Source organism: Pleurodeles waltl, chromosome 8 (assembly GCF_031143425.1).
Source record: "Pleurodeles waltl isolate 20211129_DDA chromosome 8, aPleWal1.hap1.20221129, whole genome shotgun sequence".
NCBI lineage: Eukaryota > Metazoa > Chordata > Amphibia > Caudata > Salamandridae > Pleurodeles > Pleurodeles waltl.
The window spans coordinates 746,144,308-746,170,952 of NC_090447.1; the positions used below are offsets into that span (position 1 = coordinate 746,144,308).

The 26,645-nt window shown below is 42.2% G+C and overlaps 1 protein-coding gene across 3 annotated transcripts in view; it reads right to left on the bottom strand.

Annotated features, from left to right (window-relative positions):
- Positions 1 to 26,645, bottom strand: part of ARHGAP6 (Rho GTPase activating protein 6) — an 866,594-nt gene that overhangs the window by 293,114 nt on the left and 546,835 nt on the right. For all 3 annotated transcript variants that reach the window (XM_069204992.1, XM_069204993.1, XM_069204994.1), the window contains exon 4: positions 18,525 to 18,781. In XM_069204992.1, the coding sequence (XP_069061093.1) occupies positions 18,525 to 18,781 (257 nt within the window). The remainder of the gene's footprint in view (positions 1 to 18,524; positions 18,782 to 26,645) is intronic.

The following is a 26,645-nucleotide window of genomic DNA, read 5'->3' on the forward strand; positions in this document are numbered from 1 at the left end:
AGTATAAACGTTTTGCAGGCCTTGTATGACCTGTCACTTTCGGGTTGGTTTTGTGCATCCCTCCTGGTGAGGAATTACAGAGACTCCCTAAAATATCCTTTAAAATGTCCTGCTCTGGAATTAATTTGATCACATGGGTGATTCCAGGCACCACCTCTGATTAAAGGTTATACTGAGGTGTTCTGAGGAATCAAGCACATGCTTATTGTGACCTTTACAGGTTCATCAGACTAATTAATGTCTTTGCCAGGATAATTCCAGACTTCCTCTATCACAGAGCTCTTTAAGTCTGAAGGCAAATTGTCTTTGTCACAACAAACAATAGCCCAACAACAGGCTTCTGAGTGCTCAATTTAAAATAGGCATCTTCATCATGTGTTTGAAGCTCGCTCTGCACCATCAGGTGTACAGTAAATCACACAGGTATGCTTGCACAAAAAATCTCTCCCTAACAGATTTACTGGGCTAGAGTCATATCCCAGACTGATGGCCCTCTTCAAGGGGACCTATTTTCACAGGGTCCTTGACAGAAACAAGATTCATTATCTGCTTGTTTCAATGGCTACAACTTGGATTTGTTTTCATGAGAGGGGTAGATTTGGGACTTTCACTGTCCTTACAGTATAAAGTATGACATCAGTGTCTATTAAAGAGGACATGGGGTTGCCATTCCGCTGTCCTCCTACATATGAGCCACTCTGATATAACTCCAACACTGTGTCAAGAATGCAATATTTTGCTCCTTTCAGGCACTGTCATTGTGATTGATCAGACCCTGGATCTACAAAAGAGTCGAAGACAGGGAACTGTTAGAAAGTTTCTGAACTTGAGAAGGGTTTCCTTGGGGCTTGTGCACTTGCATTAAACTTGGAATGTTCTGATTATGCCCCATCAAGGGCAGGACTGGGGCATTTTAAGGTTAGGAGGTCTTTGCATCTGCAAATTTGGAGCTGGTATAATATTCATGTTAGGCCATCAAACTATATTCGATTGGGAGAGTCAGAACCAATTGAATCCAAAACAATTACAATAATGTCACTGTATAGTCTTCTTCAACATAGCTATATCCATTCCCAAATTTGGGTGAACAGACACTCCTCGTATTCTACAGAGGGGGACACCATTTCCAATTTGCATTATCTGACCACCACCTTGAGATTCAACTCCTTGCATTCCATTACCACCACTAGAACAATAGCCATAATTCACTGGGAATGGATCACTCTGAAATCCCTTCTGGGCTACCTTTGTCTAAGCCAGCATGAATTTCTCCTTAATTTTGTCTGGCTTTCAAACCATTACAATATTTTGAATATCTTGGATCTCATAAAAAGTCTTGGATTGACAACAAATCACGTTCTGCTGGATATGAGAACTAATGTCCGGACGCAACCCCAGAACAAACTAGCACAAAATTACTGAGATTTCTTTGCTTGGCGTTCCCAAAACACAGCTATGCTGACGAAAGACCTGTATTAGCCTTTCGTAATAAGCATATACTGCCTCTTTGGACTTGTGTAGTCATCAAGATCTTCAACCAATCAATCTATTTCTGGGGAACCTTAGTTTTCAAAATGTTAACCACCTGATGATACTTTTCCATGACCACAACAGATAGAGCATGAGTTAGGGCATTCGTCTGTGGCTCTGCAGTTGGGCACTGGACAGCTACTTTAATCTCAGTGCACAAATCAGTGGGGACCGCTATATCAAAGAATGTGTTCAAATCCTCCAAAAGTACTTCTTCACAAACATGTCACCCCGGGTATACCAGAGATTAAAGGTCCAAGGCACATGCACATAAGCCCCTCCATGGACCTCTCTCATTGGGTAAGCTTTGATCTGAGAATCACTACTTCTCTCAGCCCCCTCCGTCCCCTTTCTTTGTCTTTTTACTAATTTTCTGAGCCATACATCTCTAAACCTCTGTGTATTGTTCCACAATTTAATGATACTGACTAGATCCCTTAGTTATAGTTTTAACCCAGGGGTTCACAGTTTAAGTGCATCTTGTGTCACAGACATGTTAAACCTTTTATCTTAGGGTCGCACTTTAGGAAAGGTCAATTTGAAACTATGTGGCTACCCCCTTAAGAGCCTCATGTGTCACATAAGCATGGCTAGTGGCTTCCTTGCAAAGAAAAAAGGTGCTTCATCAATGTACCGATCTATTAACCCTTATTCAAGAGTTCCTTTAATGATTCTCTCTAAATCTACCTTCCCCTTCCCACATCTAACATGCTTAGAGGATTGTCAGTCTCTGATAATTGTAATTCGGGGGTCTTAGTCTCCAAGTCAGCAAGCTCATAACAGAAGTTGCTCCTGTTGGGGGTCTTGCTCCCATCTCTGCAAAGGTATCGATCCCAGACAACAGTGGTTTTGGTACCAACAGTAGCATTAATTGAGGGCACTGTCGGTGGGGCTGGCTTAGGAATTGGTGACATTACCTGTGAAGCTAGGAGAAGAATAGGTGCTAAGAGGGGTTTTGAAAGTAGAACAGGTGTGAGTTGGGGGTGGAAGAGTACCAAGCACTCCGTCATCACGGAGGCCCTGGCTGAAGGGCGTGGTAGCACTTGTATCTGGGGAGTGGCTGGAGTCCCACACCAGGCTGTTTTCCACCCGACTGTTGAACTACATCGTACTGGGGATGGGGATGTCAAGAAGCCAATAAATCTCAATTAATATATCCTCACCATAGAAGTTAATAAATGCCCATCTCATGTGTAGCCGATAAAAAGCCGTCACTGGAGTCACTTTTGCTGCCTTTAACAATCTGTACTTCAGCCTCACCCACCACTCGTGATTTATCTCTCCTTGTTCTACCACTAGTTAAGACAGGGTGCATACTAACTTCCTCAATCATATCTTTCCTCCATGCTTGCTCTTCTGCATCCCACTGTGCTTCCATCCACCTCTTAAATGTTTTTTTGGCCTTATTCCAATATTTTTCTTTTTCATTTGGAGATGCTCACTCCCATGTATTCAAGGCTTCAGCATTGGCTGCTGATTTAGGTGGGGGCCTTTGTTTCATATTGCACTTGCCTCAAATTATCAACTTTTCTCAGGTTGAAGGCACCAAAGGAAGGGAACTGCAAAGACCCTTCATTTGCAATGATCTTGTTCCATTGTTGAAGTCAAATACAATTATGTAGCCAGACATTGGTTGACATGGCATACATTTGGGAGAGGCATTCTTGCCTTCAGACAGGTATTCTCACATCATTTGATCTTAAAGTAAAGTTCTTAATTTCTTGAAAAATGTCATCTTTGGTCTATCAATACCACAGTATAAATTCAAGGATGTTTGCTTAAAATAACCAGCTGTTCTCAGCAAATCAGAAAGCTACACACAAAAACACTAATATCCAATCTCAGCGCAACACCACAAATGAGCTACTCACAACACAGCACTCTGATGTAACAACAAATCCCGCATGGCACCTACACGAACCAACCAATACTAGTGTGACACCTTTTGATGCAACATGCAGTACCTCACAGCAGCCCTCACTACTCAGTGATCAACTTCACATGAACAATTATTAAACATAACAAAAATCCCTCTCTGGTCCACTAAAGAAAATTCAAAGCATACAATTACTCTACGGGAATAACACCCTCCTGGTTCTATCCTGCACACAAAGTGAAATCTTGACTAGCAAGAAATCACCCTAGCTAGTGTGGTCTGTTCCTCTTGACACACCATAAACCAATCTCAATTAATACATCCTCACCATATAAGTTAATAGATTCCTATCTCATATGAGGCTGTTAGTGCTTAACAGCCCAACACCACTAACCTTATAAGACAAGTGTGGTATCAAAGTTGAGGATGAGTCCAGGTCCACGCAGGAGAGGATGATAAAAGCTTTTTATTCAGTAAAACTCCACAGATAAAATAACAGGAACTCCAGCCTCCAGTAAAACCTCCAGCACCATCAACTGTCCAGCACGGAATGCTGTCCAGCTGAGGGAGATACTAAATGCCGCAGGTGGGACTGGAAGATACCAAATGAAATCTACATAATACAAATAACCCTAAAACATAAAATACAAACATACATAAAAATACTACACAAAACACTACCTACAATATTGTTATAGAAATAAACAAGACTACAACAAGTTACAACCTAATTACCCAGTTTATCCCAGGATTTTACACTTTGGTGAGGCTGATAAAACTGGTTCTCTTCATACGCACAAGACATATACATAAGGCAGCATCACAACTCTCACAACAACACAAAGCTCTTATGGACACAAAATAAAAACCACTCCATACAATATACTACCTCATCAAAATCCACAAACACTGCAACGCTCAACAGTACAATCAAAAGCAGATAACCCTACGATATTCATCAAAAGTCTTGGATTGACAACAAATCACGTTCTGCTGGATATGAGAACTAATGTCCATATATACACTCCTAGGATACTGCAATCGCTCCATTCTCCAAACTGGGCCATAGCAACCTCACAGGAGCGGACAGCTCTGGGGCACATTCTGACGGGTTATGGGGCACATTCTAAATACCTACATTCTCAGTGAGAACCATTCTCTGCTACCTTCTGATAGCATGAGGGATAAGAATGGTGTTTGCACCACGCAAGCTTGGAGCAAACTTGAATCTCCGTGATGTGCCCTGGGATGAGCCTTTAGTTCAAACGGGACCTACGAGCATAAAATCAGGAATACATCAATGATAGTGAAGCAGAACTTGCCCCACAGGAGAGACAGAGAAGAATATGTTTAACAACCAAGAAGATTTATTACCAAATTAAAAAGTAACAATCTCAAATCTAATCAATTAAGCATAAATCAGCAGTCACCTGAATACAGCATATATGAATATAATCCAGGCAATTCAACTTGGGAGATGCAAGTACTCATTATTAAAGACCGCTTACGCAAAGTAAGATAAAATTCCATTCCCATCAAAGGAAGCTTCCTAATGCTGAGCTAAGGTCGTGTTGGCAAAAATAGCATCGAAAGTAGAATCAAATGAAGGTTCCAATCAGAATTTCTTTCTGTCATTCAGATTGAGCTTGCAAACTGAGTTGGGAAACAGGAAAAGAATGAGAGGGTTGAGGGCTCACAAATAGGAGGAGGAACCAGAAAGAGGATTTTCCCTGCTATAACCACCTTCACTGTAGACTTCCAAGTGGACATGGGACATACAGCATGACTGAAACAAGATTGTTACAATTACAAGTGATGGGCAAGTCCTTTATGTAAACTGGTAACATAGAATTGTACTAGAGTATGTGGAGCCATTATGAGCGAGGATAATAATATACATCAAGCAAAGAGGTATGTGTGGATCCATGTTTAAGGTACACCAGAGGGTGGCATAGTCCTCCTTTACAAATGTGCCAGTAGAGCACCATAATCCCAATCCATTTCATCAGAATACATTTTGGACATGGACAACTGGTACGTTGTTCAGCAGACCAGGTTTCACCTGTCTTTTTTTCTCCAGTGTCATGATAAATCTGATTATTTTTTTTGTGATACAGCTAAACATCTAGGCAAATATTTAGTTTTTTTGTATAAAAGGCCTGAATATATGGTCGGGCTCATTTCTTACCAAATGAGGTGGTTCAATTGAACTAATTCATACATTTGGCTGCACTTCTTATGGTTAAAAATCCCAAGGTGTAGTAGCTACAACTTTTACAAGCGGTTTATTTGTACGCATACATATAACTCTTTTACTACATATTTATATTCCACTATCAAAACATCAGTGGTGTTGTGCCATCTCAAAAGATTCCTAGACAAACAAGTTCAGAACCCAGACAATGCAAAGGAAATGCCCTAGTCAACTGCATGGGATGACAGCCTTACAGAGGGGCTAATTTAATGATTTGTGGAGAAGGTACTCTGCATTCAACAGAAAGACAACTGGTGGTAAAACAAGGTGAAAACTGCATGGTGACCCAATCAACTGAGTCTATGAAAGGCATATTACCTTAGTCGGATGAACTGAAGAAGAACCTAACTCACAAAGAGGCTAAATTACAAGCACCCATTATCATACCAGTCTTCAAAATCAATTTGGACTATGCCAAAACAGACTGTACCCCTGTCTCCTATTACAACAGGCCAATCCTAACAAATTATGAAACAGAGAGCACAGGTTAATATTCTATGGAGTAGGCTGTCTCTCAGAATCTCCTACAATTCATAAGTGACTTTTTATGCAAGTACATTTACAGTATAATCTGCTTCTTGTTTCTGCCATAAGGCCCTGCAACACACCTCATCCAGATCGATACACTTGGCCAATCAGAACCCGGTCATGTCAAAATCGCCTATAGCAGACCTGGTGGGTACAATTTCTATGCCTAAGCACCACGCAATGGAATGAATATCACACCCATATGCGAGCCATCCCGGCCTCAATAACCTTGTAAAACGCCTTAACAAATCCACTTTTGCCCTATTGACAAGTGATAGGGCTCTCTGCCCCACAAATCTAAAACTAACCAGCATACCTCTTACTCATTTTCATCCCCGTATACCTAGGTCTTTGGGACCCAACTGCAAACATTCTCCTGCTGTCAATGCTTCCAGTCATTAATGTCCCAGCAACAATGTTATATTACTCTGTGATTTGGCAGTGTCCTGGGTGCCTTAGTGCTTTTTGAGAATTTTAGTTTCCTAATATGCACCACATACACAACAAAATTTAAAAAGTTAACAAGGGCTGAATTACCATCAGGACAGGCTGTTTATTTCCCCGGGCATTTCCCCCAGTGGGACAGAGCCCATGGAGGCCACTTTTGTTGAAGGTAGAGAGAAAGTGATGAGAGAGGGAGAAGAGAAAGAGAGAGAATGAATGGATGAATGAAAATATTGCACAAGGAGACAAAGAGGGCAGATAGTTTGAGCATTTTTACCAGGTTTGAGCAATTTCATCAGGTTTGCTTTTGGTTCCCAGGGTAGGCCTCGATTATCATACCCCATTAATTAGCTTCAGATCTAACTCCTGAAAATATGTAATATATTCTAGATCAAAGGGTCAGATGATAACTAAAAATGAACACGCTTGTGTGATACCTATGATAATGTAAGAACATCTCCAAAAGATTATGCAGCAAGCTCTTTTGTAGATTTTCATCTGGTACATAATATGGAGATTGGGGACTTAAGAGGGAGTGGCCAATAGAACCTACAATTATCTACATTCAGTAGAGCAAAAACCAGGGTCAAATGGATTAAGATCCATCAATTATGCTGCAAGAATAACTGAAGGATCAAATAGTCCTCATTTGTGAAATGAGCAACATTACAAATGATATATAATCTCTTTTACTCTTTCTCTCTTTTACTTCCTTGGTGCAGTTTGAGAAATGTAGGATTCTGGACTATAATGTCAAAAAAACAACCCACTTTACGTAATGTCATCAAAGACTCTTGGCAATGATTAAGGCTAATCAAATAGCCAAACCGCGACTGGAAATAATTATGGGTGGCGGGCCTTTACATCAATAAAGCACACCCTTCCCCCAGAATCAGGAGTCTACATGTTGTGTGAGCAGGATGTTCGGTCCTGCATTGCTGAGGCAACCCTGTTAGGTTTGCCTCCCTCCCCACTCACTTCCCAAGTTTGGAGATTAAATATATATATATATACATTGACTGCTAATGTTTCATTGAGATTTTTATTGACATTATAAAAGTTGGCGTGAGTGCTGTAATATCTGGGGTAATTAGTAGTGCATGGTGAGGGCGCGAGTTAGTGGCCTAGTTACCTTAGGCCACTAGTTAGAGTTGGTTGAAATAACTAACTATTACTGCTGAATTTCTCGGTTTGTGTGCGAGTAAATTCAGAACCCTATTATAACGTCCATGTAACTTATGTTTTTTTCAGTGAATTTCTATGGTTTTTCAAATTCTATTCCCAACTATAATGTCCCTGCCATCTTTGTTTTTTTCAGGGAATTTATGTTTTTTTAATTTTTTGATTAACGTAAAGTAATTTTTATTACTAAACGTTATTTCAACCACGGCCACACACAACCTTTGGCAGTTCATGGCAGGGGTTGGCAGCAGGCCACGTGGCCAACCCCCAATAACCATCCAACCCCGCTCCATGAACAGCCTGCAGCCAAACCCCATAACCACCCAACCCCGCCCTGCACACGGCCTATGGCAGTGCATAGCGGGATCTGGTTGCAGGGCCTGTATCTCTGGGCATGAGCTCAAAACGCTATCAAAACCAGCAGGAAACACAATAGGGGCTCTTTGGGAAGCTGTCCATCATCCTCGTAAAATGTAGGAATATCTTTGCATACTACTAAAGTAGAAAGTTCAGTGCCAAATGGCGGAGCTACCAAGTGAGGATAGTCGCACGGCCCCCCCTTCCCCGGGCCACTTTCAGCCCTTGGGATCCTATACCTCGGGCCCACCACTATTCAATGGGGGAGGGTGGGCCATGTGGCCCCCCTCTCCCAGCAGATTTCAGCCCCAGCTGTCAAAGCTTATGTCAAGTCAGAGCAAACAGGTATGTCCGTGGGATGGGTACCCTGGGGCATAACAGGAGCTTGCCCTGGAGAGTGCCGGTCCTCAGGGCCATTACTGGATCCACAAGGAGGGGCCGCATGGCCTCACTCCAACATTTCAAATTAGCCCTGGTAAGGTGGTAGTCGCCGAGGTTGGGGATCTGCGATGGACCCCCTTCATAATTTTAAATCAGCCCCAGGGAGTTGGCCGTTAGCAGGGCTGCAGGGGGGCCACACGTGCTCCTCCTCCACATTCATTTGATATTTAGCTCCAAGGAGGTAGCGTCCCACAGCAATCATTTGATATTCAACCCCAGGAAGGTGGTGGTCCCTGGAGCTGTGGGGGAGGCTGTACAGCCCTCCCCCATTCCAAATGTGCATTTTGCCCCTGGGGAGGTGGCAGAACCCAGGGCTATGGGGAAGGCCGTATCAGCCTCCCTCATTACTAATAAAGATTTTGCCCCGAGAAGGTGGCGGTTCTAGGACCACAACACCAGAATTAAGGGGTTGGGGTATCCCTACCCTGGCCCCTCTACTTTTTTGTTTTTTTTCTGGGATTTGGCTGAACCCGAGTTCCAAGATGGCTGCCAAAACTTGCTTGTTGAAGTGTTGGCAGCCAATCAGATCGGAGTATTCACAAAGCCTTTGCGCCTCCAAATATCTATATTTCTTTTTCTTTAATATCTCAAAAACTAATGAATGGATTTGCACCAAACAACAAAAAGGCTTCTTTCTGGACCAAAATCTAACTTTCTGCCAAATTTGGAGAAATTCCATCAATTCGGCTGTAGTCGTGTTCAAAATCCCTAGGGTAGTTATAATGGGAAATGCACTTTTTGACCCCCTGCCCCTTTTCCTCAAGCCCAGCTTGACAGATCACCCCAAAACTTCCCATGTACAACAAGATTCTCTGGAGCACTTTTTGGGAACATTTCGTGAAGATTTGTCAGACGGTGCCAAAGATTTAGGCAAGTCAAAAAATGCTTTTTCTGTGGAAACACAGAACTATAACTACCTACTGCCAGTCGGTTTGATATATATATATATATATATATATATATATATATATATATATATATATATATCAGATGTTCCAGGAGTATCAAGATTGGCAAGATCATTTTCAATTAAATCGGGAGGCAAAGGCATCTCATCAAATATATACTCTGATGATACAGTAGTTCTATTAGACCTAACCCCAGTGGGTCTACAATGTCAACTAAATGTTTTTTTCTGAATATTGTATATCTAATGAGTTATTTGTTAACATTTTCAAAACAAATGTAATAATCTTTAAAAAAAATACTAATCGGAAATCAAAGCTGAAATGGTAGCTAAAATGGGAGTTACTGGAGACAGTGAAAGAGTACGGTACTTAGGTCTCCTTGTTAAAAACAACACATTTTAAATCCCATATTGATCAAGACAAACTGAGAGCAAACGTTGTTGCAGGATCCTTAAAAAAGATTGAGTATTATGCTGTAATTCAGTAGAAGTTCTTGAGAAGGCTTGCAATGCAAAAATAGGTAACCTGTTGCTGCATGGATTTAAGAATCTTTCTGTAAAACGCATTAGATGTCTCACTCAATAAAAGTGAGAATTTGGTAAAAAAAAAAATGGCTTGGTTTCCAGAGAGGCTCTCTATACTTGACCAGTTAGCACCAAGTATAGATAAATCTCCACACACATTTGTTTTTAACCTCTCTGCATTTGGAACTTTATCAGAAGGCTTTCTGCACTGTTTGTCAACTTCTTTCTGCCCTCTGTACAAAACAGGTGATACGGTAGAGAAGGTTTAATTTATAAACTGATATTTTAGTATATTTCCTTTTAACTGACTTTCTGTGTAAGGCTAGTTCCGGTTTAAAATATTTTCTGAATATGCCTTGTTGCCAATTTGATGACATTTATTCCTGGGATCGGATTTTAATGAACGTTTTGTCTAGTTAGCATAATATCAAACAAATAAATAAACTCAAACAAGCTTCTGGCAACCTCAATTCTTCTATACCGTAATTAATTAACCAATGAAGGAAAGACCTATTACTTCTATATAAATGAAGGAAACATTCACAGATACGTGGCTTGAGGAGAACTATTTTAGTTGAAGTGTGAATGATATTTTACAATATCTATAATTCATTATTTCTCATAGCACAGAAGGAAGGGAAAAGATATCTGCAAAATGTGTGAAGTATGGTGAAGACTAGAAAGACATTAGTAGTGGTTCTATTTCAGGATACTTTAGATAAATGATATATAAAGCAAGGTAATACTGTTACAAAAAAAAAAAAAAAAAAAACTGAAGACCCACTTTTTTAATGTGAAGTATGAACATCACTCTTGGACTCAAACTCTGTAAACTAAACAGTAGAACATCTATAACAAATTAAAAGTTTTAACACTCCAATTGATTCAAGACAAGTTAGGATAACAATATAAAATATTAAAACAAAAAATAAAAACTTAACACTGTCAAGAATGCACTTTGAACATTAATTGAAATCAATGAGGCTTTACAGTTGGTAATTACACCGGGGGTGGGAGGGGCAGAAAACTCACTAGACACCAGGCACCAGGGAATTATTTAAATATAGATATAAATTATGGGGTGGGGACTGCCTCACTCCATTTAAAAGGGGAATCTCATTTTCTCCCCCCTTAATTATCGCCAATCTGTGTCCCCTGAAAGGTGGGAGGGGGTCAATAAGCCCATTAGACACCAGGGAAAGCATTTTTTTTTTTTTTTTTTTAAATACAGGGGTTCGGAGCTGGTTATCATGGGCAAAGCCATGCCCCTACTGATTTAAATGGGGCACCAGTCTTTATGTCCCCCTCCTGGTGGAAGGACTGAGGTTATTACCCCTAATCTGCCCCCTAGAGAGTGCAGAATGCCCTCTAGGTACCAGGGATTTTTTAAAGAAACATAGGGGTGGGGCTTTCCACCAGGGGCATGGCCATGCTGCCACCCAAAAACAAAGCAGGCAGTCTTTCTGCCCCCATTCTTCCCCCCCCCCCCAGGGGGCCGAAATCCCACTAGTAGTAGGGTCTGCATTCATGTAGTTTTTTGTGAGTAGAGGGCCAATTGGCATTGACCCATACTCCACCCCATCCAGACCCAACAGACTTGCAGCCTGGGTGGTGGATAAGGTATGCAACCTACCAGACTAGGACAATTCTTAAAACTAGACACACTGGGGAGTCAAGGGTAGTGTACTTCAACTGGATCCCACCATTTTCTAATCAACAAAGCCCTGCAAAATTTGATTAAAAATATAAATTTCTCTCACATTTCTGTGAGAAAAACTTCTAGAATATGTGGGGAGATAGAAATGTCCTTCTGCAAAGCATTCTCCCAAGAATCCCAATAAAAATTGCACCTCGCTAGTGTGGGTGGGCCAAGAAACCTCGACACAAAAGGCCAAAAAGTGCTATGTGGAGAGATGAGCAATTGGGGTAGCTGTGAGATTTGTGCCCGTGCTCGGCTGCCACCTATTGAAACCTACCAATCACGGACATTTTTGAAAACTAGACAACTAGGGGATTCAATGGTGGTGTGTCTTGCATGGATCTCACAAGGTTTTCTTACCGACTATGCCCTGAAAACCTCAAACATTCCCTGAAATCACATACTTTCTTACATTTATGTGATGGAAACTTCCAGAATCCACAGGAATCCAAAAATTCCTACAACCCAGCGTTGCTGCACTTGTGACAATAAAAATGCTGCATCACTTGTGTGGCTGGGCCTAGTGCTTTGGACAAGAATGATCAAACCTAGGTCAATGCGAGTCCGCAAGGGCTCAGGATCCTGCCAGGCCTCAAGATCTCCCCCTTATTTAGGGAGGTAATTTTTGACATATGGGGTACCCAGGCGGATACAATGTAATTCATGGCATATGGGACACCTGTGGCAAAGTGCTGGCTCTGACATACTGGACATAATTCTTGGTATGAGGGGAACCTATGGCAAAGGCCTGGCACTGGCATATGGGAGGTAATTCATGGCATATGGGACACCTGTGGTAAAATGCCAGCACTGGTATTTTCAAGATTGTTACTGGCATATGGAACAACTGGAGCAAAATACTGGTGCAACCGAACTCAACATAATTCTTGGCATTACAGGGGATAACTATGAAATATAGGGATGAGGGGGATGGAGGTAGCCTTGACAAATATTTGGATTTAACATACTATTGGTGTGTGTGTGTGTGTGTGTGTGTGTGTGTGTGTGTGTGTGAGAAAGAGAGAGAAAGAGAGTGAAAGAGAGTGAAAGAGAGTGAAAGAGAGTGAAAGAGAGTGAAAGAGGTCATAAGCAGTGCATGGTGGGGGGTGCAAATTACAGGTAGTGCCGCCAACTATACCTGGTGAATTTCTGCTTTTTTTTGTTCAAAACATTAAGGTTATCACTGAGAAATTCATCTAACTATAACATTACTTTACGCTTTGGTGTATTTCAGTGAATTGCTAGAGTTTGTTTTTTAAATAAATTAATTTATTTTCTGAGTATAAGTTTGGTAGAATGATTGTATAGCATAGCCTGTGTGCAGACCTTATTTTGGAAAGGAATGCTTTTTTAATTGTAACATAAGAGCAAAGGGTTTGAGGTATGGAAAATGTCTCTAAAATGTGCGAATTTTAAACAGATTAATAAAGCAATACTTTAGTTGAGATTGTGTAGTTCCAGAGTTGTTGTAACTCTAATATTAAGACATTACCAGAAATCTATTTTTGATGTGTCATTACTCTTGTGAGGTGCTCAGGAGACACTTGCAAGATCGTATAGTTCTAAATTTCATTTTAATTTATTGTAAACAGTTCTTTATCATGTTTTTGGTTATTTAATGCTAATCTATATTGAACAGTCATTAAAATATGGTTGAATAACTATTTTTTTTTTTTTAACTGATGGCTCTAGTGAGACGGTCGTGGGAGTGGATGCCTAATCCCCTGTGTGGACTCCAAGGGGCTGTACTTCCTTTTCAGTCAATAGTCTACATACTAGAGAGTATACAACTCCTCCTTATTTATCATGATCCTGCGGGAGTTTTGCAAGATCGTAATTTTTTTTTTTAAACCCTTATCTCCTACACACTTCCTCTCAATAGCAAGTGTCACAATATACATTCCTACTGGTAGACTGTATTGAGAACTCACTCCTTTTTACTTTTCACTATCCTGCGAGAGTACCTGTGGATCGTAAAGATATGTGAAAAAACAATACACATTTGTAAATACTTTACGGTGTCACAGTAGTTATCACGCTTTAAATCTAGGGGGAGGATGCTTTTCTGTTGACCCCTTATATAGTTGTTCTACTTCATTTCCACATCACCTGCAATTTTTCACAGGAAACAGTAATGGCGGCCATTTAATTTCTAAAAGTCCAGCAGCCAGCCAATCAGAGCACTCGCAAGACACACATGAGCCGCTCGCTCCTCAAATGTGTGGAGGCTCATGGGGAAAGAGGGCCTCACGACGAATCACAGGACTTTTTTTAGGTGAGCATAGCAGCGTGCGCAAGCGCTGCTTTTCAGCCTGTTGTAATCTATTCTGTGGGGTTTAAACATGCACATCTCACTCCCATCACTTTCATTCATTTCTGGGTTTGCCTTTCAACAATCCCTTGATGTAATTTTAAATACTTTACGTTTATCCCGCCTTGAGGTTCTTTTGTTATGGCTTGCAGACTGAACGTATTACATGGATTATCGCATGATTGCCAATAAACTTTCGGGAGAGTGAACTGCTTTTTAGGGTCGAGCCTGCGTTGCATGCGCTCGCGCATGCGTATCGCAGCGAGACGCTTTAGTTATTAGAAAAGGGCTCGGAGCCCTGTCGACGTCACGTCAGTGTGTTTCATTGGTTCGTGGGCTTGCCTAGTAAAATCTGCTTGCTTTCATTAGTGGAAGGCATGTACACGTCATGCCTTTTCCGGTGGTTAGCCCTCCTCGAGCGCAGCGACCAAGTACAGAAAACGTGCGAGGCTCGCTGTTTTCTGTCGGATCGTGGACTACTTTTTCTCTATTTTCCTAGCGTGATTTCGCTTGGCAGAAGTTGAGCGCTTTACACAGTTAATTTCACTTTTTCAGGTTATGTACATAAAAGCACTTTTGCCGATAGATGAAAAGTCGGGTTAGGAGTTTACAACACGATCAGCTCTAACATGAGCAAACGTGAGACCCGTTGCATTGCAAATGCTTGTTTCTTTTGTCTCTCCCCTTTGTGCTCCCTGGCGGCCATGGCACTTTGAGCACGAACCAGGCGAACTCGATCAGCGGTATTGGAGCACTCGTCACATTGTTCACACCGTTACCTACTCTTCCTTTATGGCTTTCAAAAACCCTTGTATTTGGTAAATGCTTTACCTACATAAAAACACAGAAATCATCAAAGCGGCTCTCCCAGCACAGCGGGAGAGCTGATAGTAAAATATTCACTGCACTCAGGGAAACTCACCCATTAATGCTTTGCAAACATTCTTTTTCAAAACATTTGAGACCATAATTCAGCCTGTGGTGGTCCTAGCACAATGGGACCACCATCAAAACATTCACCACAAAGTGCCATTTCTGTCTAGATCATCTCTGTGTCCCCACACCAGGTTAGTGGGGACCCCAAAATAATAACCCCTTTCACCATTCAGTGTCTGTTTAAGCTCTCTCGTGGCTGGAACTCTTGTTTTTCAGCTGGGAGTAGTTTGTGTTTTAAAGGCCTTGCTTGTAATATCCTTGCAGTAGTCCTGCTAGCCCTGAAAATGCGTAATACAATGTCTTCCAGGGGCTAAATATATGGTTTCACTGCATTACCTTGCCATTTTGTTTTCATGGGGTTATGCCCTCTAGCGGCCAACTATATGGTTACATGACCATGTTTCTTACAAATGCTATTTTGATTGTGGTGCTCTCTAGGGGCTGTTCTGAGCATTACAGTCAACGTACTACAATACTTGCAGGCCCGAAAATCTTGTCCCTTAATGCTTTTGCAGGCCATTATTTTTACAAAACATTTTTGCTCATAACTCAGCCTGTGGTGGTCCTGGGACAATGGGACCACCTTTAAAATGTTCACCACAGGGTGCTCCTTCGGTCTAGGCTGTGGTGACCCCAAAATAATAACCCACCCCCATCATTCAATGTCTTTTAAGCAGTCTCATGATCTCATGGTTGTAAGTTTTGTTTTACAACTGGGAGTAGTTTGTATTTTAAAGGCCTTGGTTGTATTTTATTGCAGTAGGCCGGATAGCCCTAAAAATGTCCTCTAGGGGCAAAATATAAGGCTAGAGTTAATTTCTTTCTGACATTTTCTTTTTATGTGGATATGCCCTCTAGGGTCTAACTATATGGCAACATGACCATGTTTCTTACAAATGCTATTTTTATTGTGGTGTCCTCTAGGGGCTATAACAGTCTAATGCCAAAAGTTTTTTTCTGATAAGGTTTTTATTTGGTTTACATGATTATTGTATACGTTTTATTAATCTCTCCTTATTGTATTTATGACCATGATTCAGGCCAACCTAACATCCTTATTTCACTATTAATGTTTGAACACTCTTGATATGTTTGGGTGATCCTTTTACTTTATTTCTCTGGTTGCCCCTCCATGACGGTCTTGTGTCTTTTTTGTGGGACTTGTGTTAGCCAGCCAGCAACTCTGATGGTGGGGTTATGAACGTGGTATTCTATTGGAATTAGCATGGCAGCTTAAAGTTAGGATGCTAAATGGAAACTTTTTCATTTTTGGCTGCAGATGGAGCAAGAAGGTAAATGAAAGTACTTTAGATATATGCAGGGCCACTGGAAATATGTTGCAGGAAAAGAAAAAAATATGAGGCAGGGTTGACCAATTTATGTGGCAAGAAAAGCCCAGTTATGAATTTACAACGCCAATAGGTCAAACTCAAGAAAATGCGAAACCTATTTAGTACCTTCTAGAGTCAAGTTTAAAAAAAGAATCATGTGTTTTTTTTATATTTGTAAACAATGTAAGGGCATTCAAAATTATGAATTATACTCCCCTGTTCTAGCACATGAAAAGTTTATTTAGAATGTATTTCAAATCATAATGATCTCTTTTGCATCACACACTTTAAGTGTCTCTCTTTCTGCAAGAAGAACAGTTTGTTCAGGTGCCTAAGTAAATATGCATGTACGTGCAATAAAGGGTGATGCTCAAAAAAAGGCAAGCATTGGCAACACCAATATGTCCGGCTTTAGTGTGCTAATACGGTAAACAGCACATTTGTGCATGCCTGTTGCTACATGTTTATATCACACTAAAGCTGCATCTAAAGGCTTTCAAATTAGATAGTACAATCTAATACATGTGTGCGTGCATACATTTATATAAATCTATGATGGACTTGCACAGAATGCCTGACAAAACCTTTTTAAAAATCCTGCTGCAGACAAGTAAACAATAAAAAAGTAGGCACTGGCAAAGCCAATAGGCCTGGCAGTCATGGGAAGATTTAAAATGTGAATGATACAACAACCGACCACTGGGTGAAGAAGGCTGGCTAAAGCAACTTTAATTATGCTGTAGCTACACAATTTCAGTAAGATTAAAAGTTTTTTTCCAACACCAGACCTAAAAGGATTGCCTGCTTCTGTATACAACCAATACACTAGATCAAGAAATTTAATTTGCTATGATTCAGTGCTCCTTTGAGATGTAAAAAGTCTCTCAAACACTTCCATACAAGCACTATAGAGGAAGAAAAGTCCACTGTGTATACTATAAAGAACTAGAACAAGAAAACCTACTGACAGTTTGTGGTCAAATCCGACCTAAAACGTAGTAGCAAAGAAAACAATGAAAAGACTAATCCTCTTCATACATAGCAAAGCATGTGGCTGGTAACTAGTCACAAGCTGGTCTTGTGTCAGACTGTAGTTTCTCATCTATTGTCTACTAAGAAATACTACTACCCAAATTACTGCCCATGCTCGAGTTGCATCAAGCAGACAGCAGAAATCGAATACGTTTAGGTACAGCACCATGGAATGGCTGTAGACAGCAAAAACAGGCTACATTTGATTAGGCTGGTTACATGCGCCAAGTAGATTCAGGGAGGCAAGGCATATACAAACAGATGGGTCAGGTTGTGGTTACAATGATCGGGGCCCTTAATGTTGAAGACGTGGAAGAGTAGTCGTTGTTACAATGACCTACTCCAGTCGGCATCTGAGAAGCTTGACAGCAAAAAATACTGTACACACAGTGGATGAATATAGGACTTAGAACAAGTGTGACAGAGACTTATTATGAACAAAAAAACAAAACCATGAATAAAATGTATCCATTATAACTTGAGCTACAATGAGTGTAATTAGTGAACTTAGAGTCATAAGGAGCTTCAGAAACGTTTATTTTTTAAACTCCACAGAGTGGATTCCGTGTCTTAAAGTGAGTACTTAGGCTTAGCATTAATAGATGTTTCAGCGCAGGTCACTATTTCGAAAGCCCCATGAGCCATTCTGGAACAAATTATGTGTGTACACTTCCTCATATGTAAAGCCCCTAAAGTCAGATAGAAATCTAAGGCTGTGAATACCTTAGGGATGATGCTATATCTGAAAATGCAGCTACTCGTCACATCCATCTATCCAGGTGCAATAGGTTTCAAAGGTATATTAAGTCAATGACATCAACTCAGCGCTTACAACAGTATGTATTCTCTGATCTCAGTGGCTGGGGGGGGGGGGGGGCTGGCAGGGCGCTGGGGTTGGTCATAGAAGAGGCCAATGGACAGCCGCATTGGATGAGGAGGGGCATAGTTCTAGGCCATGTACCTGCAGCTGTGCCACTCTGGTGAAACATTCATTTACCACTGCCTTGCCGGACACAGCAGATTACCACAACACAACCTTTGAAGGTCATCTCTAGGCTCATAAAATTGAAAAAAGAACATGCTAAAATTAAAGGGCGCCGACCACAGCATCATATTTTAACTCTGCCACGTCCTTTATACACACATGGTTTGGAATACTGCTGATGCTCACCCGTCTCCTTGCACGTGGAGCTGGCTCTGGTGTGTTAGGTGAGGTGGATTCGTTGGGTGTTTCCGAGGTTGAGCTAAGAGATGAGTTACTGCTTGAGAGTTCCTTCGTCGACCGCCTCGTTCCAAATGGTAAAATGGAGGCCACAAATTCCGAGACTTCTTTTTGCTCTTCCTTCTGAGAATCCTGCTTTAGCTTCTGTGCTCGGTCATTGGCTATTACCTGGGACAATGACATTCCAAAAGCCTGGGGCAAAGATTCTGAAACAAAGAGATGAATGTAGCATGTGACATCGATTTCACAATTGACACATGTCAAGGTGTGCAACGAAGTGTATTCAGATTATTACACACTAATTATTTCAAACTCCAATTTTTAGTCACATGCCAGGGTACCATAAGTGAACGCAGAGCCACTCATCTGTTCCCGCAGATGCAGGGGCCAACACTTCTCCCACAAGCCTAAAAGATGCTTTGTGCGCCAGATATGGGGGCCTGCCAATTTTTGTCAGACACCAGATTCTAAGACCTTCAAGACTTTTTGGCATGGGTTGCAGGCAACAGCATGAAGTGACAAGGCATGGGCTGAGACTCATGTTTTCAATCAGTCGAGGAAGCGGCACAGATGGATACATACCATTTATCAAGACCTCAGACAAAAGTCCGATCACAACACAGTAGTAATATACAACATATCTTCTATTCCTTATATCAAAAACACATTTCCAACTCATGGTGTTCGGTGGGTCCAGCGCTAAAAGTATGCCGGTGCTTGCAGTGAGTAAGCACCAGCACTAATTTTGAGGTCTCGCCTCCAAAGAGCATGAATTGTCTGAGAAAGACCTACTGTCAACTTAAATTAGGCATGGAGCCCACCCACTGCTCATCATTATTTGGTTTTCTTGTCAGTCTCATTTCCTTACTTCTTATTCAAGGCTTGCCTTGACCATGGTTTCAGTCCATCCAGTACAGCATAGTCTATTTTTCTTGTGTCCTTCCACTGCTCACTTTTAGGGAACTACCTTTTTCTTTTTGATTAAGCATGCCGTCAGAGTGCATGTGTTTTTCATCTGTCTTCTTTGTGCACTTCTCATCCCTCCAGCTGCGCTTGTGCTCCTCTGCCTCACCTGTGTCCATATCTCCCCCCACTCCCTTGTCTCTCTCATTAGTACACTCCTCCACAATGCTTTCTCTTGACTATGTGCTTCCCGGCCCCTCATCCACACCACATTGTTCTCTAGTCCATGTTCTGTGCTTCTCCAACTGCCCTTTGAGCTGCTTCACCCACCCTCTATGTTGTTTCCGCTTTGCCCTCCACCTTGTTTCCGCTCTGCCCTTTGTTTTGCTTCCCTAACCGGCTAAAAAAAAAAAAAAGATTTTGCCCCCCCCCCTTTTTTTTTTTTTTAATTTACCAATCCACCTTGGATTAGTAAATAAAAAGAAAAAAAGCACTTGCATCATTTCGTAGGTGTGAGCATGCGCAGCGCACGCATCTACAAAATGACACTATATCCCCTTCACAGAGATTTTGTTTCCCCGTTTAGCCAAGCTCCACAGCATCAGGGATTCCGTACAACGTCGATAAACAATGGCATTGCAAATGGTTACCAAAAGGATATATTTACTTTGCCTATCCTCTTTGAAGACTGGGATTTACTTTTCCTCATCAAATTTTGACCAAGGGTAAGGAAGAATGAGTGAAAGGTAGAAAAGGGAAAAAGAAGGAGGACGAGAAAGGCAAGAAAACAGTGAAAGGGGGAGCCAGATATTAAGAGTAGGGGGGTGAAAGAAAAGGCGTAAGATGTAATCAATACTAGACACCCTTTGAATTCAGCAACCCTGGCATTTGGAAGCTTGGGCGGCGTGCACATTTGGGTCTCTGAAAATATTTTATTTTTCATTTAAAAAAATTAGCACTAGAAGTGGTCCTATGATTTTAACACCCATTGTCTTGCCACCTGGTCAGTCCTTTAACCTATTATGTGCGTTGGACGGCAGGTAGCCATCCGACGTCACGGTGGGCGTGTACGTAAGATGGCTCCCGGGCGTCTTGGCACACATCCAAACGGCACAGATGGATACATAACATTTATTAAGACCTCACACAACAGTCAGCTCGCAACACAGTAGAAATATACACTATATCTTCTATTCTTTATATCGAAAATGCATTTCCAACTTATGGTGTTTGGTGGGTCCAGCGCTAAAAGTATGCAGGTGCTTGCAGTGAGTAAGCACCAGCACTAATTGTGAGGTCCCACCTTCCAAAGAGTACGAACTGTGTGAGAAAGACCTACTTTCAGCTGACATTAGGCATGGTGCCCGCCCATTGCTTATTATTTGGTTTTATTGTCAGTCATTTCCTTCCTTCTTATTCAATGGCTTGCCTTGACCCTCGTTTTGGTCCATCGAGTACAGCATAGCCTCTTTACCCGTGTCCTTCTACTGCACACTTTTTATGGAGTTACCTTTTTCTTTTTGCTTAAGCATGCCACCAGAGTGGATGTTTTTCAGCTGTCTTCTTTGTGACTTCTCATCCCTCCATCTGCGCTTGTGCTGCTCTGCCTTGCCTGTGTCCTTCTCTCCACCCTTGTTGGTCTCTCTCATCAGTACGCTTCTCCACAATGCATTCTCTTGCCTGTGTGCCTCTCTTCCCCTCAGCCACACCACATTGTTCTCTAGCCCATGTTCTGTGCTTCTCCAACTGCCCTCTGAGCTGCTTCACCCACCCAACATGTTGTGTCTGCTCTGCCCGACATGTTGTGTCCGCTCTGCCCGACATGTTGTGTCCGCTCTGCCCGACATGTTGTGTCCGCTCTGCCCGACATGTTGTGTCCGCTCTGCCCGACATGCTGTTTCCGCCTCGGTCTGCCATGTTGTTTCTGCCTCGGCCTGCCACGAGGTTTCCGCTCTGCCCTCCATGTTGTTTCCTCTCTGCCTACCACGTGGCTTCCGCTCTGCCCTCCTCTTTGCTTCCTCCACTGGCTTAAAAAAAAAAAAAAAAAAAAGATTTTGCACTACGTTTTTTATTTTTTTATTTACCAATCCACCTCGGATTAGTAAATAAAAAGAAAAAAGCACCTTCATCATTTAGTAGGTGTGAGCATGTGCAGGGATCAGGGAAAAAGAAGGAAGACGACCTTCTAGACTCCCCCACCAGGGATGGCAGTGAAAGTGCTTCTGCTGCCACCCCTGAACCCACCCGGCATCAGATTACATCAGGGTACACAGCATGCCAACATCATAAGAAGTTGCCAGGACACGCTGGAAGCCATTTGCTTCCAGCGCATCGTTGGGGAAACAGGTAAGCTTCTCCTCGGGGAGGGGTGTTACAGGAGTTCAAAGAGGCATCGGGGAAACAAAAGAGTTTTTCTTTCCCCCTGATGTCCCTTTGGTGTGCATTTCTGCTGCACAGGCTCACAATCATGCAGCAGGAATACCCATTAGACATCAGGGATTATTTTCTTTGCTATTTTTCGGGCTTGGGGAGTGGACCCTTGGGGGCAGATGTTGAGGCCATTTCTTTACCTCTTGGGGGCAGATAGGCCTTATATTATTAGGCCCATCTGCCCCCAAAGGAGGCAGAAGCCTCTAGACAACAAGGATTTGTTTATTGATGATTATATGTTTGGCGGTTGGGGAGCGTCTCCTTGGGGAAAGGCCGCTCCCCTTTTGGGGACAGTTGTTGTAGCTGCATCTGCCCCTCTTGAGGAATGATTGGCCTTGTATTATTAGGCACATTTGCCCCCAAGGGGGGCAGAAGCTACTAGACTCCAGGGATTTCATTTTTTTAATATTGTTGTTTAGGCCCTTGAGCCCCCAGGGAAAGTGGGTGTGTGTGTGTGTGTACTGGCATTTAGCTGGCAGTATGTGTAGACTTGCACTTGGCTGGCGGTCTGTGTGTGGAGTAGCGCAATATTTGCATTTGTGACCATAATGTTTTATTTATCGTTTTAATTCTACTGCAAAGCTTTTGATTAATTTGCTGTGACTCCTGCTTGCGGTTTCGGCAGGGGTAGATCTGCAGTTTTGTGTAGATGCATGAGTTCATTAAGAAAAACATTTTTATACTGTTTACTCCAAATGAGTATCACTGTCATGCATGAATGAGTTTTTGTAAATGATGTAATAAAAGCAACATATTTAGTTTATGTTTTGTTTGGGTGAAATTCTCCTTGGATTTGTGCATGGTGTGTATTGTGTTGTCTTATGTGTAACTTTATTTTCTTTTTCCTTTTTAGTGGAATACCATTGGTGTCGGTGCAGAGTAGGTGCTGCACAGTCTAGCGCTCTCTGGCAAGTAGTGGTGTTGTTTTTGAGTATAAAGGTCTATGTGATAAAGCTTATTTGTCATTACTTTAATTGGTAAGAATTATGGCTAGCCGCAGGATTACCACTCAGCAGGTTGTTGGTATGTTTTTGAATCTTCCTTTGACCACGATTATGAGACTGACTGTGCATCTGAGGCAGAGGAGGAGGTGCAAGATTCTGGCAGTGAATTTTTTGTCCAGAAGGATCAACTGATGATGAAGCCACTCTGTGTGGATGAAGTGCCTGTTTTAGAGAAGGACACTGTTGTGCTGATAGTGCACCAAGAGGCATCTGGATTGCAGCCTGGGTCTGAAAGTCTTCCCACTAGAAGAGCCGAACTCAGGGTTGCCCCAAACATGGTGCCTGCGTTTACTGGTGACTCAGGGTGTATAGTAAATACTGAAACCTTTTTGCCCTTAAATTTCTTTCAGTCTTTTATGGACAATGTATTTTTGGGTGAGATTGTTGAGCACAGTAATCTGTATGATGAACAGTATTTGAGGGACAACAGTGCTAGACTTCAGCCCTGCTCCAGAGCTACCCAGTGGACTCAAACAAATCTGGATGTGTTGAATACGTTTTTGGGTTTAACTTTTTGATGCGTTTGATAAGGAAGCTGCTGCTGTCTTCATATCAGTCTACCAGTCCCTTGATGGCAACAGCCATATTTCCAGCAATCATGAGTCATGATTGGTATTTGCTCCTGCATAGAATGCTGTATTTTGATGCTAATGCTTCAGAGTTGCCACAAGATTATCCTGATTGTGACCACCTTTTAAAGATTCAACCTGTCACTGATCATTTTGTAGATCGATTTTCAGAGCTATGCTGTAGGAAAAGAAATAGCTGTGAATAAATCTTTGGTCCTGTTCAAGGGCCTTTGGTTATTTGGCAGGACAGTCCTAGCAAGAGGGCACGTTATGGAATTAAGATATATATACTATCAGAGTAGCACAGGATAGGTCTATAATATCCAGGTGTACACTTGTAGGGATTCTATTATTGATTCCCCTAGTTGTCTGTCCACTTTCAGAGTTAGTGCGAAAATTATGTGGGAATTTAGTAGAGGATTGTTTAACAAAGGTCACCTTTTATACGAAGATAACTTCCAGACTGGTGTGCATTAAGTGGACACTGTTGCTTGTGGCACAGTTGCTCTAACCATAAAGATTATCCAAAGGAGCTTGAGAGGGGACAGTGCAGTGATTTGTGTAGTGATGAACTGCGAGCTGTGAAATTTGCAAACAGGAGGGATTGCCTACATGCTGACTACCACCCATGATGAAAGTACTTCACCTGTGACTGTTTGGGGGTCAGGTTGCTGAAGTGCGCAAACCTGTGTGCATTTTAGACTACAATTAGTCATGGGTAGTGTAGATATAGTAAATCAGAGGGTGGTCCTTTGCACTGCTGTTCCTAAGGCTGACATTTGGTATAAGAAGCTGAGCTATTCATCTGTTCCATTTAGCAACCTTTAATGCTTTTGTTGTGTTAAAGGATTGTTCTCCATAGTCAAAGCTGACATTTGTTCAGTTTCAGGAGTCTGTGATAGGCAGCCTTGTTGTACTGTAATAGGCAAGTTTCCTAGAGTTGGAGTGGTGGAGGATGTGGCTGGATTGAAAGATGTCCACTTTTCTGATTACATTCCTCCCACACCCAAAAATCAACAATCCCTGCAAGAGATTTAGAGTCTGTACACGAAGAGGCATGCAGAAGGAGAGTAGTATGCACTGCCCTGAGTGTCTTTCTAAACCTGGCCTGTGTGCACCTGCATGTTTTAGATTGAACCACACGCAAAAGTGTTTTTGGGAGCACTCGTGAGCGTTGCCTGGTCTACATAGTTTTATATTTTTTTTTCAGTTTCACAGTAGGCATTAATGTGATGTATTTAGTTAGAGCTGTTGTGTTTGTAGTTTTGTAATTACTTACAATGGGTTTCTGTTTTCTTTTTCTGTTAAAAAAATTTGATGGCAGTATGTGTGGACTGGCGCTTGGCTGGCACAGTGCATGGCCTGACGCTTGGCTGGCACAGCGCGTGGCCTGACGCTTGGCTGGCACAGCGCGTGGCCTGACGCTTGGCTGGCACAGCGCGTGGCCTGACGCTTGGCTGGCACAGTGCGTGGCCTGACGCTTGGCTGGCACAGTGCGTGGCCTGACGCTTGGCTGGCACAGTGCGTGGCCTGACGCTTGGCTAGCGGTGTGCGTGGACTGGCACTTGGCTAGCAGTGTGCGTGGACTGGCACTTGGCTAGCAGTGTGCGTGGACTGGCACTTGGCTAGCAGTGTGCCTGAGGTGGTGTTTTGCTGGGGGTGTGTGAGTACTGACTTGCTGCTGGTCACTACACACACTGCTGGCCAAACACCAGTTCACACACCACGAGTCAGTGTGATTGTTGTGCCACGCATGTGGACATATTAAAGTAATGGGCCCTTGTAAGGTGCTGTCTGTTGATGTGAGTGTTGTAATGTGCTGGGCCCGCAGCTGGTGGCATAAATGGTTTTGTGTGTGTCACAAATAAAAAGTGTGTGAATGGACTGTAAAGCAGTTGGTGCCTTGACGCTGCTTTACAGCTCAAGAGCTGCGTTAGTTCAGTTTTTTTGACATTTCATCACTCATCTTTGTGCCATATTCAACCAGTATGCTCATCTTCCCAAATTACTACCAACAACCCCAAAAACCAAACATGCTACCAAGGGCCAGATGTAGCAAAGGGTTTTTCCTATTCTGTGTCAATGGGAAAATGTTTTTGTACATATGGCCCTAAGTCTCTTACTCCTGTGATGAAAATCACAGTTTTTAACCTTTGTCCAAGGTTACCACGATTAAAAACATGACATTTTTGTGGGTGACCAGAAGAAAATTTTAGTGCACTTCTCCTTTCTGTTTGGAATTCAACTCACAAGAAAAACCTGCTCTGCTTTAATCAGGCATCGAAGCACACCCCTGACAAGCTAGGTGTCTCGGATGGGATCCCAATGATGAAGTATGCCACCAACTAGGTTGGAGGGTGAAGGGTCTCTTTAACAAAACCTAAGGGCATTTTTTTTCTCCACAATTTGAGTGTTTGGGACATCACAGAAGTAAGACTTGGTAGCATGCTCGCTTCTTGTCTCTGGAAAATCTACCAACTCTTGATACGTTCAAACACCCAGGGGAGTCAAGGGTGGTGTCTCTCCTCGTGTATCTCAACAGGTTTTCTTACCCACAATGCCCTTTAAACCACAAAATGTGAGTAAAATCACACATTTTCCATGCATTTCTTTGCCATATTCTTCCACAAACACAAATAAACCAAAAATGTCCTACCCAAATGGTGCTCCCCTTGGTCTTGCGATAAAAATGACACCTCACTTCTATGGGTGCCCACAGCAGAGTCAGCCTAAAAAGGTGTAAAAAACAAAACAAAAACAAACACTGCCTTTTTGGGCCAACTTTGGTTCCCCCTCCCCCAGAAAGGTGAGGTAGCATTTTATTTTATTAGGAGACCAAGGGGAATTCTAAGTAGTAAGAAGTTTTTTGGCTTTCCTCAGATTCCAGTACTTTCCATCACAGAAATGTGAGGAAAATGTGTTTTTTAGACACATTTTGAGGTTTGCAAGGGGTTCTGGGTGACAGAACCTGGTGGGCCACTCAAGTCACCCCATCCTGGATTCTCTTAAGTGTTTTTAGTTTTCGAAAGTGTACAGGTTTGCTATGTTTCACTATGTGCCGGCTGAGCTAGCGACCAAAATCCACAGCTAAGCATATTGCAAGAAAAGGGTCCGTTTTCAGTGTAAAACTGATGTGTCCTTGTTGCGTTTCCTGTTGCGGGCAG